Raw genomic sequence first — 15,679 nt, 5'->3', positions numbered from 1 at the left:
AAAGGCTATCCTTCCCGATCCGATCCCACAGAAAAGCCAATGTAGCAGACATGTACTGTAGCGAAGTTATGCTGTCAATGCTTGTCATGATAGAAAGGCACCAGAACATCCAGTAAAACACAGCCTGCCACGTATGGGGCCCAGCACGCAAAAAGTTAAATGTTGGCCTCTAAATTCCCCAGATCCCAATCCGACCAAGCATCCATGGAATGTGCTGGACAAATAGTCCCGATCCATGGAGACCCCACCCTGCAACCCACAGTACCCAAAGAATCCACCACGAACATCCCAGTGCCAGACACCACAGCACACCCCCAGAGGTCTCCTAAGTTCTGTCCTGAGCTGCCCTGGTAGCACAAGGGGAATTCACGCAATATTTGGCTTAATGTTTTGGATGTTAATGTTAGGGCCGATCAGTGTATAACTACAGTATCACTGGTTCCATCATCATCATCATCATCATCATCAATTCTATTCAGATAAACACCAATCAGCCATAACTATAAAACCACCTGCCTATTATCATGTGGGTCTCCCTTGTGTCTCCTTCAAGAGCATCACAGCACCTCTAAAGGTGTGCAGATTGTTTAAATACTGTAAGGTGTGAGGTGGGGCCACCATGGATCAGACTTGTTTATCCAACACTTTGCACGCTTGCTCAATCAGATTATGTTATGGGGAATTTGGAGGCCAAATCAACACTTCGAACACTTTGTCATGTTCTTCACATACGTAATTTCTGAGCAATTTCTTGCAGTGTGTCATGATGCATCATCCTGCTGAAAGAGGCCACTAGTATTAGGGAATATTATTGCCATGAAGGGTTGTAACTTGGTCTGCAGCAATGTTTAAATAGGTGGTGCTAGTCAGAGTAACACTCACGTAAATTCCAGGACCTAATCTTTTTTAGCAAGAACCTTGCCCAGTGCATCGCACTGGCTCCACCAGCAGTGGCTAACCTTAATGTTCTCTGAGGAACATTTTGAGGAAATACTGATTACACAAGAAACGTATTGCACAATTCTACCAGCATGTTTTCTGAGATTGGCATAGACATCTGCCTAAATAGAGGTGGAAAATATGACAAAATTCTTGTTTTACACAATCTTTACTTTGATTTATTTTATGTTTTTTTACTATTTACATTTTTATATATGATATAAATGTTGATATTATATTGGAACAGTTTCAGGTTTTTAACTACCTGAAAACATTTTAGTAAATAAATACATAAATAAATAGAAACTTTTACACTTTCTCCCTAGCTAAAATCAGACTACATTTCCCAGCAGCCCCTGCACTCTGTCGCACCGTATCCAGGAAGGAACGTTCCTGTTGTCAAGCAAACTTTCCTCGCTTGCTCCAGCAGCGTTATCCAACTAGATAGCTTGCAAAACACTGGGAATATAATTAAAATGTTAGACGAAAATATATGTAGAATTTACTGATACTGATAAAGTATACATTTTGAATCCAACTGTTTTGAAAACGTGACGTGTCAACAGAAATGTCTTTAAAATCGGTGGAGAGATTTCTCTAGGTAAGTGAGGTGGCTAACTAACAATATTAATCCACTAACTGCATACAAGGTTATACATTTGTCATTAATGATCTTATAACCTTATATATAGGTAGTGTATAGGTGCTTTGTATAATATGCACTATTCAAATAAAACAAGAGTGAAGGTAGTTCATTTTTATAATTCAGGATAATTTTGTCTTTATCAAATACTCTTAGTGGAAAGAGAAAAAACAAAAAAATATATAATGGATGCATGAATGGATGCAGGAAACACCCCATAAAAATTGACTATGGGTATTAAACAATGTTTTTATCGCAAATCGTGATAATAAAAAAAAAAAACCTGTGCTACGTTGTGTACAGATTGGATGGTCCGCTGGGACGAGAGCAGCCGAAATCCTAACAACAACTTAGACCTACAACTTAGTGTGCAAAAATGCTTAGTGTTCATATAATTTAAAAGATCAATGTAGAGACTGAAGTTGATGTTCTGTTTTTTCATGAGTTTCATACTGCTACTGCAATGAATAAATGTTTCCACACAAACCTGCTGTATATGCAATATCATGGATAATTTTTTTTTAGGCTGGTAAGAGAAGATGAATCTGGTTCGCCGTTCAGGAACGGCTCATTCTTCTGTGACAGAGTTTGAGGGATTTGGGCCAATAAACCCAAATCCTGCGATTGTCAATGACTCAGAGCTGCTTTTTGATATTTACCTCTCTCCTGCAAAGTTGGTAAGTCTGAATTCTGGGAATGCCACAGGTTGTGTTTATTCTAATTGTGAAGACTGAACAACAAGCTGTGTTTATTAATGGCTCTACAGAAAAAGCTGTCTGGATGTGATGATCTACAGCAGGTCACAAGCTTGGAGATGTGTGTTGACACCCGGCAAACTATCTTGGGAAATTTTGGTGAGATAAATTTTTTTGCCATTTTCAAAGACTTATGTATAGGGATAGCATAATGACGTAGTGGGTATCGCTCTGGCCTCACGCCTATAGGGTTGAGGGTTTGATTCCTGCCTTGGGTCTAAATTTTCGTGTTCTACCCTTGCTTGGTGGGTTTCCTCCGAGTACTCCGGTTTCCTTTAACTGTTCCAAGACATGCAGATAAGGCTAACTGGCGTTTCTAAATAGCCCGTTTTGTGTGTGTGTGTCCACACCCTGCAACGGATTGGCACCCTGTGCAGGCTGTCCCCCGTCTAAGTCTGCTGGGATAGGATCTGGGCTCTTACGACCCTGTACACAGGATAAACGGTACAGAAAAATAGAATGGATATCCATGTAAATATTACTGTGCACACCTATGAATGTTCTGATTCCATTCATTGCTATCAGCAGACAAATTTTCATTTATTTACATTCAGTAATCAATTTATCCTGGTCACGGTCACAGTCGATCCAAAACCTACCCGAGGACTACTGGGCATGAGACAGAAACACACCCTTCTAATCATATGTGTAGTACTATACACATACATTCATAGTTAGGGGCAAGTTAGAATTTCCAGTCCAACTACTTGCAGAAGATACCAAAGAACCCAAAGAAAACCCACTCAGATATAGATAGAACAAAGAAACTCAACATAGGCAGGAACCTGAGATCAAGATCCAGTGATCTTGGCGTTGTGAGGCGGTACCATGGCCCATTACATCACCAACTTTTCAGCCTAATACCATTTCTGGATCTCTGCTATGATCAGATGTGTGTTTCTATTGTAACAGCTGCACTATGTAACATCTTACATTTCTGTTCCCAATTACAGTACATATACTTGAAGAATTTTCTTGACCCTGGAAATCCATGATTGCTCAATGCTCTCTAGCAAGACGGAAGTCAATAATGTTAAAAAGATGAATCATCCCTCTCTGTGGAAATGTTTTGTGTTAATAAGCAATGTTTTAAGAGATGGTTTTATTATGTTGTCATATTGCAGGTGTTCATTTGCCCAATCTTGTGCAGCTGAAAATGAACAACAGTTTGATCTTATCTGTGCGGTAAGGTTTTCTCCTTTAACTTTTGCGGTAGAGTTCTCCTAACAAAGTAGGCCAAACTTGTAGAGATGCTGCCCATGTTAATTCAACAATATTTCTGAAGAAAAAAAACAAAAACAGGAAGAATAGCAATCTGATGCAGAAATTATGAAATTCTTTGTTGCTCTTCCCATGGGTTGTGTGTGCTCTTGGAACTGTTTTCAATGAATCAAACATTGAAGAATGATGCCTGTGATCTGGCACAGGTGCAAGGCCTTTATTTTCCCATTGGGACAGGCTCATGATGGGTTGTGGCCCTGTGTTTCAGAGGACAGTAAATCCCATTTCCTGAAAGTGGTGTTGTTGCGTAGTTAGGGATTGATCCCATGTCTCGGTGGATGGTTTTGAAGCCTCGACCCATCTGGAGAACAGGTTCAGTTGACACTTTTACAAATGGAGAGAACATGTGTAAACATGTGTAATGTGTATATTTATGTGTTTAAAAGAGAAATGGAAACAGGTGGAGTCAGAACCAGCAATAAACGCTGTCTTTCTAACTCTAGTGAATGATAATTTAGCAGACTGTTTTAATCCTAAATGATTAATAATAAGATTCCACACAGCTCCCTTTAATTTTAGGACGACTTTAAAAATAATATTGACACCCATAAAATTGAAGTAATTTAATGCTTTATGTGGTGGTTACTGACAAAGCCAGATGTAAGGAGTGGTGGGAGTGACGAGACGGGTGAGCGACACCTCAGAGCTGAAGGGATTTGAAAGACATGATAGCATTTCCTGCACTGGGAGTCTGGGGCAAAGGGGGAGGGTGGTGAGGTAGAGATATCCAAAGCATGGCTGAGGGAAGAGGATGAGAGCAGATTGCAGGGAAAGCATAGAGAAATAGCTGTTCATTGTTTTCTTTGTTTCCTCAGGGATCTTGGAATCACTCTGTCCCACCTCCAAGTTCTCTCCCTGGTTCGATGTGGCCTAGGTGACTTGGAAGGTCTCGCCTCACTATCCTCGCTTAAGGTAATCACTGCATTTATACAATAAACAATTCTTACTTTGTTTTTTATCCTTGTTTAGAGATATAGTGGAAAAAGTTTGGTGGACATTAGAGGAAATTTAGAATTGAAACACATATAGACTCTCCATTGAGTATTTCCTCCAAGGCCACACTTGCAGATCATACAGTATCCCTGTGTCCTGTCTACAGTGGGCGGTAGTAGTATTGGTAGGTAAGTATTTAAAGCTTCCTAGTGGGGTACTACATATGGTTAAATCCCTTTCTAAAAAGGGAGTCATACTTTTGTAGGGTTTGCTATAGAATGTTTATTTACCTGAAAAAAAGACAAATTTTAGGGAAAATATGGCGAAAGTGAAAAATCCTTGATGGGAAACTACAGACTCATTGTCCTGACTGGTTCGATAGTTGGATAGAGGTTTTTAGCATCTGTGCTGACCAATTCATGGGTCGCAATCTTTTTTGCAGTCGATAAAAACATACTGAGAGAAGCCTGGGTAGCAATGGGGTTCTGCAGCATACTTCTTTTACTCCATCTTCTCTGCAGTGAGTAGACACCTCCTCATATCTGCATCCCCAGTGCCCTTGCAGACAGTCTGACACTGGTGCAGGCTTTCAGGTCACTCTCACAAGCGTTGCTGAGCTGAAGTGAGGGTGACCTACTCCTTTGGTCCCAGTAGTAAGCTGTAGAGAATGTCTTTTTGAAGCCTCCCATTCCCTATGTGCCAAAGATATATCAGTAATAGAATTTGGCATTGGTTTAACCCATAATACATGCTAAGAATTTTGGTGTGCCGCAGGATGTCACTGTGTGGTTATGGTCCTGCCGACTGATTTGTAAGAGACAAGTGGCATGTGGAGCTCATCTTTTATCTCTTGCCTCACGTACAGTTATTGCTTCAGGTCTCACTTCCATAGAGTAAGGACACGAGAGCACAGGCCTGGAAGACTTGGATGTTGATGTCTTTGGTCAGCTTTATTCTCCTTTATTCTCCTACTTCCTTTTAGTGAGTTTAGCCATGACGCTGACTTCCCAAGCCATCTTTCAAGTTCGGTATTGAGCGAGAGAGTGTTGCTGATTGTTGACCATAAGTAAGTAAAGTTGTCTGTGGCTTCCAGGGTGACATTGCCAATTCTGATGGAGGTGGAGGCACTGATGTCTTGTGCACTGACGATGGTCTTCTTCAGGCATATGTGGAGTCTATTTGCAAATGTAGCCTATGCAATTAGCTAATCTCTGAACAGCATCCTTGATGTGGGTAACACGGGCTGTGTCATCAGCAGCAAACATCTCTCTAATGAGCACTGACCTTACCTTAGTTTTTGAATTCAGAATTGCTGGGTAAAATAGCTTCTCATCGGACCTGGTGTGCAGGCAGATACCATCAACAGATGAGTCAATAGTTTAGGATAGGAAAAGATGGTCCCAAAAAGGCCATCTGCCAACATGCAGCCTTGCTTAAAACCACTGATGATGGGGAAGGAGTCTATGAAGGATCTGTCATTGCTTTAGCTGCTGTATGAGCAGAAGAAGCTGCCGTCCCACAAGATATGCAAGATACCACCATTTTGACATTTTACATGACCAAGGGTGTCCGCAGTGGCTACAGTAATAACAACGGGATTTCCCCCCTTAGTATCTTTGGAAAAGTGAACACGCGCATCCTCCTTAACAAGCTGCAGCTACTTAGATTGTGCGTACTTAGAATCCTAATGTTGGTTCGGGGCAGACAAGTCAACAACTGAGACACAATCTTGTCCTTCCACCAGCTTCAAGCGAAGTGCAAAGAGCAAGGCCAGCTGCTGTACATGATGTTCATAGAGCAGACTAAGGCCTTTGACCTGGTCAACAGGAAAGGTTCTTCCCAGGAAGGCCAGCTGTTCTCAGAACGCCACAGCATGCTGACACAAATGGAACAGTTCTGTCCTACAGATTCTCTTTCAGAAAAAGGTTGCAGTTAAATCATTAACCACTTAAAGATGAAAGTAAAATTATAATCTTTTTTACTATAAGTGGTTCTGTTGTGAGAAAAAAAAATGTGCTCTAATAAATTCATGATGACATATTGTACATGTTTGATTTGTACCAGCACTTGTGATTTTTACCCATGCTGCTTTGTTCTTTTCTCTCAGGAGCTATACGTGGCCTACAATAATGTGTCAGACCTAAGTCAAGTATGCATGCTGGAACAGCTGGAGCTGGTGGATCTCGAGGGGAATGATGTGGACGACCTGGTTCAAGTTCAGTACCTGGGTCTGTGTGGGAAGCTAAAAATCCTGACATTGGAGGGAAACCCTGTATGCATCTGTCCCCGTCCTGGAGCATCACAGGTACAGCAATGCCAAATTTATTATTAGTGCATGTTTCTCAACTAATCTTCTACCTAGTATACAGTGTGCTTTGCAAAAATGACCAACAAAGACCACTGATTACATGTTCTGTTGCTCTTTTTGACCATGCTCTTTCAGTCACAGATTTTATGTAATTATTACTACTGTATAATGTATATGTTTATGCCTACGATAGCCTCAGATTCTATTTTTTAGGTAACGGGAATGAAATAGGATGTCGTCTTCTGCTCTTGTAGCCCATCCATATCACGTTTCAATGTATTCTACATTCTGAGATGCTTTTCTGTTCTCCACAACTGTAGTCAATGATTATATGAGGTATCATATTCTTTCCAAGACATCAGGAGAATATGAAATACAAGCTTACCTGGCACCAGCAAACATGCCACATTCCAGAGATTATGCTTTTCTTTATTCTTCTGTTTCTCTTGACCTGTATCTGTATTATATCTTTTATACATTGTGCCACTGTCACAGAATTGGCTGATGGACTAACTGTATGTGTTCCTATTAAAATGGATGGTGATTGAATGTTAATACAAAACACATTTACACTCCTGTCAGAGCATGTGGTGGTACTGTAAGACTACAGAATAAAATATACAGTAGTTTGTTCTCACTGCTCACTAGCTAGAAAACACACCCAGCGGTAGAGTTTATGCATAAATAGACACTTTTATTTACATGCCAACCACCACTTTGAATAACATTGGCTTATGATAGAGAGGGCACTGCTGTGGTCTGATGTAAAATGGGCTAAAAATGTACTCTAAATTTATAAAATAATCTAGTTTAGTGAAAGGTTTCCATTTTACGTATTATATTAAAATCTGTATTGAAGTCTGTAATAATTGCTAGTAAAAATCTCATGTGACCTATTATCTACAGTAATCTCAGGTAACCCCACAATTGTAACCCTACAGTTAAGAATATATTGTATGTAATGGTTAAATAATTTCCTTAATAGGTTGGTCATATAGTTTTTCCTGACAAGTTTTTTATCCGCTCTAAATATGTTTTTTTTTTTTTTTTTTTTACCACAGGTAATAAATCCATTTCACTGGCATAATAACAAAAGCATTTATTTGTTATTTAAAATGAACATAATTGAAATTATTTTCATACTTTTAGCAGGCTTTTTGTTACTGTTTTATGAGCAAATATGGAGAGAGTGTGTGATTTAGTTTGCGCCTGAGCTTCTCAGGGGTTGAGCTCAATAGTGCTACCACATCAGTCACTACTGGCCATGCCGCAGCATTAAATCAAAATCTATATTCAGGACCATCAGTGCACTACCTCACCATTTTATTGATTGAGAAATGCTTGCTGAGCGAGAGCCTTGCACTGCGCAGTCTGAACATGTGTCATGATGGCATACAACCTACTTTGTGCCTGAGTGTCACCTTCTTACTGTATGTTTTTGCACACTGACCTCGAGGGACAGTGCCATAATGGCTCTGCAGGTCACCGAAATGCAATTAGCTCCTGCAGGGAAATGAAAGCTGCTGTCTGATGTTTGATCTCGCCATGCCAGGCTGTATCCATAAGAAAAATCTCAAGAACGTCATGGCAGACATGATAGATAAAAAAAAAAACAGCCATAAACTATGGCTGTATGGCTGCTAAACTGAATAAACTAAATAAACGTTTATTTAGTCTATTCAACTAAATTTGTAATGGCTAGTGTAAGTTTGTTAAAATAATTCATGCAATATTTGAAAATACACATTTCAAAAGAAGCACTCGAATTTTATTTGATTTCAAGCCTTCCTATGGTTTCATAGTCATCAGTTTATTTTAACGCCTCTTTAGAAAGGATGAAAAATGAAACACACAGTCAGGACAGAGTGCAAAATATGCATTAGCTCTCATGGTGAATAAGAGATCATGCATTTGCCTTTCTTCTATTCTCTCCCCCTGTCATTCAGATGTGCATTTGAAAGGATTCTCACAATTGTAGCTCTTGTTCATCATTCTCTAACCCTAAACATGTTTGTGACAGAATTGTGCCACACATTTTCTTTGATGTTTATGAGAAAACATACAGACACCGGGAATATTCCTCTACTGTATGCTTATACCTCATTTGCTACATTCCACATCTCTCAGCAGTTCACCTGATAAAGTGTCCTGTTCAGTAGCTGGAGGTGTATTTATGACAGTCACCTTGAAGGACAAATCATGTTTTCACAGTGACAAGGACATTCATCCAACTGACATGCACCTTAGCCTTCTCTCTCTCTCTCTCTCTCTCTCTCTCTCTCTCTCGCTCTTTCTAATTTGTTCTCTATACTGTTTATCCTGTACAGGGGAGTCCCAGGGGACTCGAGGCACGAGGCAGGGTACACCCTGGGTGGGGTGCCAATCCATCGCAAGGCACACACACTTACACACTACGGGCAATTTGAAAACACTTACACACTACAGAAACAACAGTTAATCTAATCTGTATGTCTTTTCACTGTGGGAGGAAACCGGAGTAGACGGAGGAATCCCACCAAACACACAGACCCAAGGTGTCACTTGAACCTTTGATGCAACTCTTGATTCCACCTCACTTTAGTCTAATCATCTTTTATAATGTCGTTAAGTGTGTGGCTTGGTTTTTGAGACTTTTTGGAGGTTTTTCCATTGTGTAAAATAGATCCTAGAGTTGAGTCTATTTGATTGACAGGTGTCTGAGTACAACTACAGGTCTGCTGTGAGGAAGCTAATTCCACAGCTTCAAATCCTGGATGATGCTCCAGCAGAAGATGAAGAGTTTCGCTACTCAAGCACTCTGAAGGAGGACTGGGCTCTGCTTAGAGAGTCCATTAAAGACACTAACTCCATTATAGACAGTGGCAATGACTGCCTGGAGCTCATGGGTAATTTAATGAGCCAATCAATACATTCTTGAAGCAGGTGTTTGTGTTTTGTTTTTATACTTGATTTCAGCATTCTCGTAAAAACAAGGTCATAAAAGTAAATACTATTGTTTTTTATGTATATAGAATTAAGAAGTGCAAGTGTGTGTGACTTTTCACGACCCAGTTCCACCCAGCGGCCAGGCACCAGTATGGGATACAGGAGTCCTCTCAGTCCTCCGGGCACTGCCAGGCCATCTTCATCCTCTATCAGCTCCAGACCAAGTTCAGCTGACTCGGATGCAGATACTCCAGACTATGAGACCAGTGATTTGACACACGGTGAGTGTTCTTACATATTAATAATTTAACCTTGTGGTTTGCCTACAAAATAAGTTCCTGTTATCACTTGCATTATTGCAGTTTTAAACCGCAATTCCCACATTAGCTTAAAGTTATAGCTTTACATATTAAATTTATTGAACACTTTCATTGGATAATCATTTAAAGGTGCTAAATAAGCATCTTCTTAAAAAAATCTAGTTGTCAGTCGGTTTTATATCTTTATTTACAAGCGGTTTCATGGTTTGACTTGAATGTCCTTGTAAGTTCCTCTGTTATTTGTTACTATAGAAACAATACAGTATTAAGACAAGAGCATTCATGTTCAGATTGCATAAAGCATTATTGCCAATTTCATCAACACCATTTCATCACATTTGGCAATTCAGTAGCACTCTGGTATAATGAAAACTGTTGCACATATCAGAGGTTTGTGCCTCATAATATAAGAGACGATCATGTTCTCATTTGCTTGGGCTGCATTAAACAGAAATAAATTAAGTCTTGTTACCCCACTGTTTTAATGACCGGGTTCTTTGATTTTCTTATGTCTTAAAAAGAATTTCGCAATCATCTCCTTAGAAAAGCATGAAACCAATACTCTGTTATAAAAATCTAAAAATGGATGAAGATAAAAAATATGTACAGTAAAATTTATAAAGGAATCTTCACATGGAAACAGCACAAATATGATTAAATAAAGAAAGCAAGAAGGAGTAAAGAAATTTAAGAGAATTTAGTAAAAAAATTAATGGTACTTTGATTTAAAGTGGTAGTGTTAATTGCAAATTATTAGTAACGATGCTACTTGGAGTTAATTAAAGTTTCCCAGGACATTTTTGAAAGACTAGCTTTAATAATTCAAGACACCTATGGTTCAATTATAAACAAGATATTATGATCCCAAAGACATTTTTTAAAAAGTTTAAAGGATTTGGAGGAATCTCAGATCCTATCTAATACTTGTAAGAACAGATTTTTTTTTTTTGTTTTAGTTTCTCATTTTTATTTCTATTTTTATTTCTCTCCCAAGGGGTGGGAAGAGTTCTCTTCTGTGGGAATCCTCTTCAGGCCATTCGGGCACGACGACAGAAAATTAAGGTAGTGTTACCACTACAAGTGTAAATATTGCAACCTTAGGGGTATGAAAGTAAAAAGGTGACTTAAACAAGAGAGATATAAAAAAGCTGATCAAAACATGTTTCAATGTTTTTCTATTTTAGCTTCAAGGCCCCAGCTCTTTCTCCAGACCCTGTACTCAGCTAAGTACTTATCTCCCTGAGCACACTTATGATGTTGAAGAAACTAGCAGTCAGGACCGCAGTGATGTGTTCGAAGAACTCAGAGCCTGGAGGAAAGAACATAACAAGTAATCATGTTTTTTATGCACACTTGGTATGTTAGATTTCTTTGCTTGCTATATTTATTGTGCATGTCTTTTATTACTTGATAGACGACTTTTGGCTATTGAGAGTGACCGCAAGCCACAGGTGATGAGAATTGTACATAGTGATGATGACAGTGATGTTGATGATGATGAAAATAAAGACAGCAGTAATGAATTTGATGAAGGAGCTCATGGTCTCAGTCTTGTAAGTGACAAAGAAGACGAATCCCAAGAGGAATCCCAAGAAGGACGAAAGACTCGCCACAGAGATACTCAGTCACCTGATTCCTTGTTCCAGTCTCCTTCTCCTGGTACCTTATTTTACTTCTTCTTATACCCTCTTGGATTCACGTTTAAATAATCGGATATGCCTTATATTTCTGGTGCTGTTTTTGTAGAGATGTCCAGGCTCTCGTCTTTATTAGACCACACTGTGGGACCGTCCCCACCACCCAGATCTGCAGTGCCCTCTACCGGCAAGAGGATAGCAGAGATTCGAGCCCGCAGATTTAAAATCACTAACATGGGGGATGGTATGCAAAAGCTTGCCAAGGAAACTATTACATCAGATAAAACAGCATCAAAAGATATGAACCATAAGGATCTGTGCCCTGGGGAAATAAAAATGCAACCTGCCCCACCTCAGTTCACTTATATACCTCACAGACCAGGCTCCAGCCCAGGAACCACTCCACAGAGAGAATGCTGGTATGTTTTATATGTTTTTTAAACAGCAACAAATATATAAAGCGCCATAAAATTATTACTTTAACATGCCAATTTTTATGCATAATGCATTATTGCAAGATGTTAATGAATAATAATGTAAAGCTTTGTTTTTTAGTTCAGGGTCTAGTTTGTCCAACAGCAAGCTCATTCGCACAGTGATGCCTGAAAGGTCAACACCCTTACGTCCTTATACAGCAAGAGCTGCTCTGCAGAGACCTCCTGTCTTACCAAGTAAAGCAAGTGGCCACCTGGACTGAAGTCTTCTGCTTCTCAGACATTGTGGACTGCTTATTTCTCACTGGAGGACATTATAAAGCAGGAGCTTGTGGGCTGATTGATGGAACGAAAGATCTGTGGTTAGAAAGGAACGTTCTGCACCATCCCTCAGCCAGGCTCAGTGTCTTACAGCTTGGCTTAATTAAGAAATCGAAGACACTAAACTGTATCGTGTATTGAAAAAAATATCTTCTTGCTATGTAATTTCTCAGGAAAATGTTTTAAAATAAATGAATATTTGTCCAAAAAAGACTTCACTAACCATTTCTTTAAGCTATATGTACAGTATGCTGTTATCAAGAAGTCAGATTAGACAGAACTTTTAGTGATATTTTATACACCACTAGGGGATGCTCTTTGAAAGCCAACATACTGATCTTTACTGCTGTTAAATAATAGATGTTTTCAACATAAAGACAAAACTGTAGGATAGTACTTACAATTAAATTAATAGATAACAGTGTAATAGTTTTAGAAATATGCCACATTTATATTGTGGCTTTTTCATCCTAATATATCAACATCCTTAATGCTTGGTTTTGACTTTTTGAGATTTCCTTCTTACTTTTATAAGAAAGAGAGCAGCAAGCCAACTGACATCTGTATGTAATACATTACTTCAATAAACAACATACATGCATAATAATAACACCATCATCCTTTGGTTACAAACATAGATTTTAGACCTATATAAGCCCTTATAGAAGTATTATTAAGGATTCAATATTACAGAAATGCTTCACATCTGCTTATCATGAAATCTGAGTGCTATATCTCAACATCACAATTAAGTAAGAGTGTCTTGTTTCAAGTTTTGTCTTGTTATCTCCAATCTTAAATATTGCTTTTCATTGCCGGTATTACATCAGTGAAAGAGATTTCATATCAGGTGACAGTACAGCACAAGGAGTCGGCAGCATTGTTCCGAGTGTGAATGTTTTGACTGGAACACCGGTCTTTCTTGTCTCTTCACATGGCATTTCATGTTGGTGCCAGGTTGGATGTTTGAACAAGTCTGATCCTGTGCCTCAAACCTTTCAAAGTGTGCGTCTGTGTCAATCAAATATGCACTACCATCGTAAGATGGAACAACACAAGCGCTGTTTTGTATTTGTACTTAAATAAGCAGCCATGACTACATAGTGTTCAACTTCTCCAACAAAGTCAAGTTCCTCCAACAGTTTCATTTAGCAACCAGCTCATTTTATGTGGGTAATCAGTTACATTGTTAAGATTGTCATAACAAATATTAGCACCTGTCTCAAAGCTTGCAAGAGTTTAACTCACAGCTATCAACTTGGCCTATGAAAATGTTCTATACATGCAGTAATCACCATTATCAATACTGGTCTTTATTCACTTACACTCAGTTCTTTTCTTTAATGACAGTATAACATTGTAGGCATAAATGGTTTAATTATTCATTTGGTGGATTCTTAGTTTAGTTTATATATAACACAATATTAGTGCTTATTTTACACATTTTACACCAGGATGTTTGAACAAACATCCAGTCTTATATCAGCATAATTGCTAATATGGACACTGAAGTGAAAGAAATGACAATTACAGTAAGTGATGTGTGGAACAAAGAGCAGTGAACACATGTCACAGAACACCCACATCTGACTCAGGCTTTATTAGATTAATGATCTCTTCATTTTAATTAATCCTAAACAATGCAAGAGATGTAAGGTCATTGGTCTTTGCAATTATTCACCTTTTACAAGATCATTTTGTACTTGACACCTTTTTTATGTTTAAATCCATTTTATTAACACTGGATAATGGTTTTTTTTTATTACCCTTAGTGTGATACCCACAGTGGCATTCCAGTACCTGATGTTAGATTTTCCTGGGGGAATTTAGCCATCGATTCAGCTTTAGGTTAAGTGAGCAATGGAGCAGTGCTTTGCTAATTTAGTCCTTACAGCTTTCCTACCTCCTTATTCATACATTTAACCAGATTTAAATTTCATTCTAATCATTATCACTCCTTTGAGCTCACCATTGCACTAATCAACTCATGAATCAGTAACAGTTGTAACTAAAAGTACCTGTCTTTGTGTAGCTGGACTAAATGCTGGAAGTTTGAGTCAAACTGTTGTTGTCCCAACTACTTCTATATTGGTTTTCCTATTATGATTACTGATTATAAATACCCATTACAATTACTCATGTAAATTCCTTATTACTAGTACTAATTTCTCTATATATCATTATAAGTTTTTATATGAGCTTATTATTAGTTTCAACTTTGATGATGCACACCTGCTGACCAATCAGATTTGAGCATTGTGGTAATCATATAAGCCTGAACCTGTATACACCTACTATTTCAATGGTCTTTCCTGATTTTTATTTTTTTCTACATTGAAAAGACTGCTGAAGGCATCCGAAATATGCCATAATCTCCTTTGAAGTTGATATTGAGATGTGTCTGCTACTTATGCTCTGGGAAGCCTCCATAACGGCTCTAATCTGAGGTGCTGTTAGTTGGTGAGTTAAAATTTGAGGCTGGTAACTGTAAAGGATCTCCCCTGCAGCAGAGGTGATTTTTGGTCTTGCTTTTCTGGGAAGGTCTTCATGAGAGCCGGTTTCATCATGGCGCTTGATGGGTTTTGCAAATGCACTTGATACAATACTGTTCTTACATTACTGCTGCTGTTGTTACTTAATTACCTAATGCCATACAGTATGTCTCATTTCATAGTTTAAAAAGAAATCCAGTATCGTTCTAGAATTTAAAAATAAATCTCTTTCTCTCTCCAAATCACACACAGATAATTAGGAGGTGTTTAACTGGTACTGTATATACATATATAGTTTTATTGCTTTAACTACTATTATGCTAGCACTAGAAGAGTAGCCACAAACCACCTGTGACGTCAGAACGTGACACAACCAATCATTTCTCACAGGAATAACAAGAATAGAGCAAAAACTAACAATTAATCAGCGGAATTTCTAAACACATGACAAACATTGGAGTGTTGTAATGTTTAGCATGTTTAAAAGTAACTAACGCAGTTGGTAAATAGAGAATAAAAAGCTTCCCCTTTAAGAGGTGCCATGGCAACGGGCAGCGCGTGCTACTGCTCGCTACATTAGATGTGGCTGAGAGAGCAGCGCGTCCCTCAGAGGGAGAGAGACGCGGCCAGAGGAGTGAGTTGGTGAGTTCACAGCTATGTTTCACTTCATCTTTTTTTGTCACTTGAACCA

The 15,679-nt window shown here is 38.7% G+C and overlaps 2 protein-coding genes across 3 annotated transcripts in view; both read left to right on the top strand.

The window, feature by feature from the left end:
- Positions 1-1,374: 1,374 nt before the first annotated feature.
- lrrc56 (leucine rich repeat containing 56) lies at positions 1,375-12,661 on the top strand. Its single transcript, XM_053489653.1, has 13 exons — positions 1,375-1,540; positions 2,108-2,259; positions 2,349-2,436; positions 3,462-3,522; positions 4,434-4,530; positions 6,659-6,856; positions 9,552-9,744; positions 9,871-10,065; positions 11,099-11,166; positions 11,289-11,434; positions 11,519-11,763; positions 11,851-12,160; positions 12,297-12,661. Exons 2-13 carry the CDS (start codon positions 2,122-2,124, stop codon positions 12,436-12,438), a joined length of 1,881 nt encoding a protein of 626 aa, XP_053345628.1. The 5' UTR covers positions 1,375-1,540; positions 2,108-2,121; the 3' UTR covers positions 12,439-12,661.
- A 2,845-nt stretch (positions 12,662-15,506) lies between these two features.
- Positions 15,507-15,679, top strand: part of rassf7a (Ras association domain family member 7a) — a 33,559-nt gene continuing 33,386 nt past the window's right edge. The window contains exon 1 of one of the 2 annotated variants that reach the window (XM_053483351.1): positions 15,507-15,630. The gene's annotated coding sequence lies outside the window, so the exon portion shown is untranslated. The remainder of the gene's footprint in view (positions 15,631-15,679) is intronic. The other variant, XM_053483358.1, reaches the window with a different exon arrangement.

Source organism: Clarias gariepinus, chromosome 2, assembly GCF_024256425.1.
Source record: "Clarias gariepinus isolate MV-2021 ecotype Netherlands chromosome 2, CGAR_prim_01v2, whole genome shotgun sequence".
Lineage (NCBI taxonomy): Eukaryota > Metazoa > Chordata > Actinopteri > Siluriformes > Clariidae > Clarias > Clarias gariepinus.
This window is presented reverse-complemented; position numbering and strand designations above follow the sequence as displayed.

Bases quoted from the DNA above. Each gene is read 5' to 3' on its own strand.
- lrrc56 (XM_053489653.1), top strand. From the start codon at position 2,122: ATGAATCTGGTTCGCCGTTCAGGAACGGCTCATTCTTCTGTGACAGAG. The intron at 2,260-2,348 runs GTAAGTCTGAAT...ATGGCTCTACAG, and splicing joins ACCTCTCTCCTGCAAAGTTG to AAAAAGCTGTCTGGATGTGA. The intron at 3,523-4,433 runs GTAAGGTTTTCT...TTGTTTCCTCAG, and splicing joins AGTTTGATCTTATCTGTGCG to GGATCTTGGAATCACTCTGT.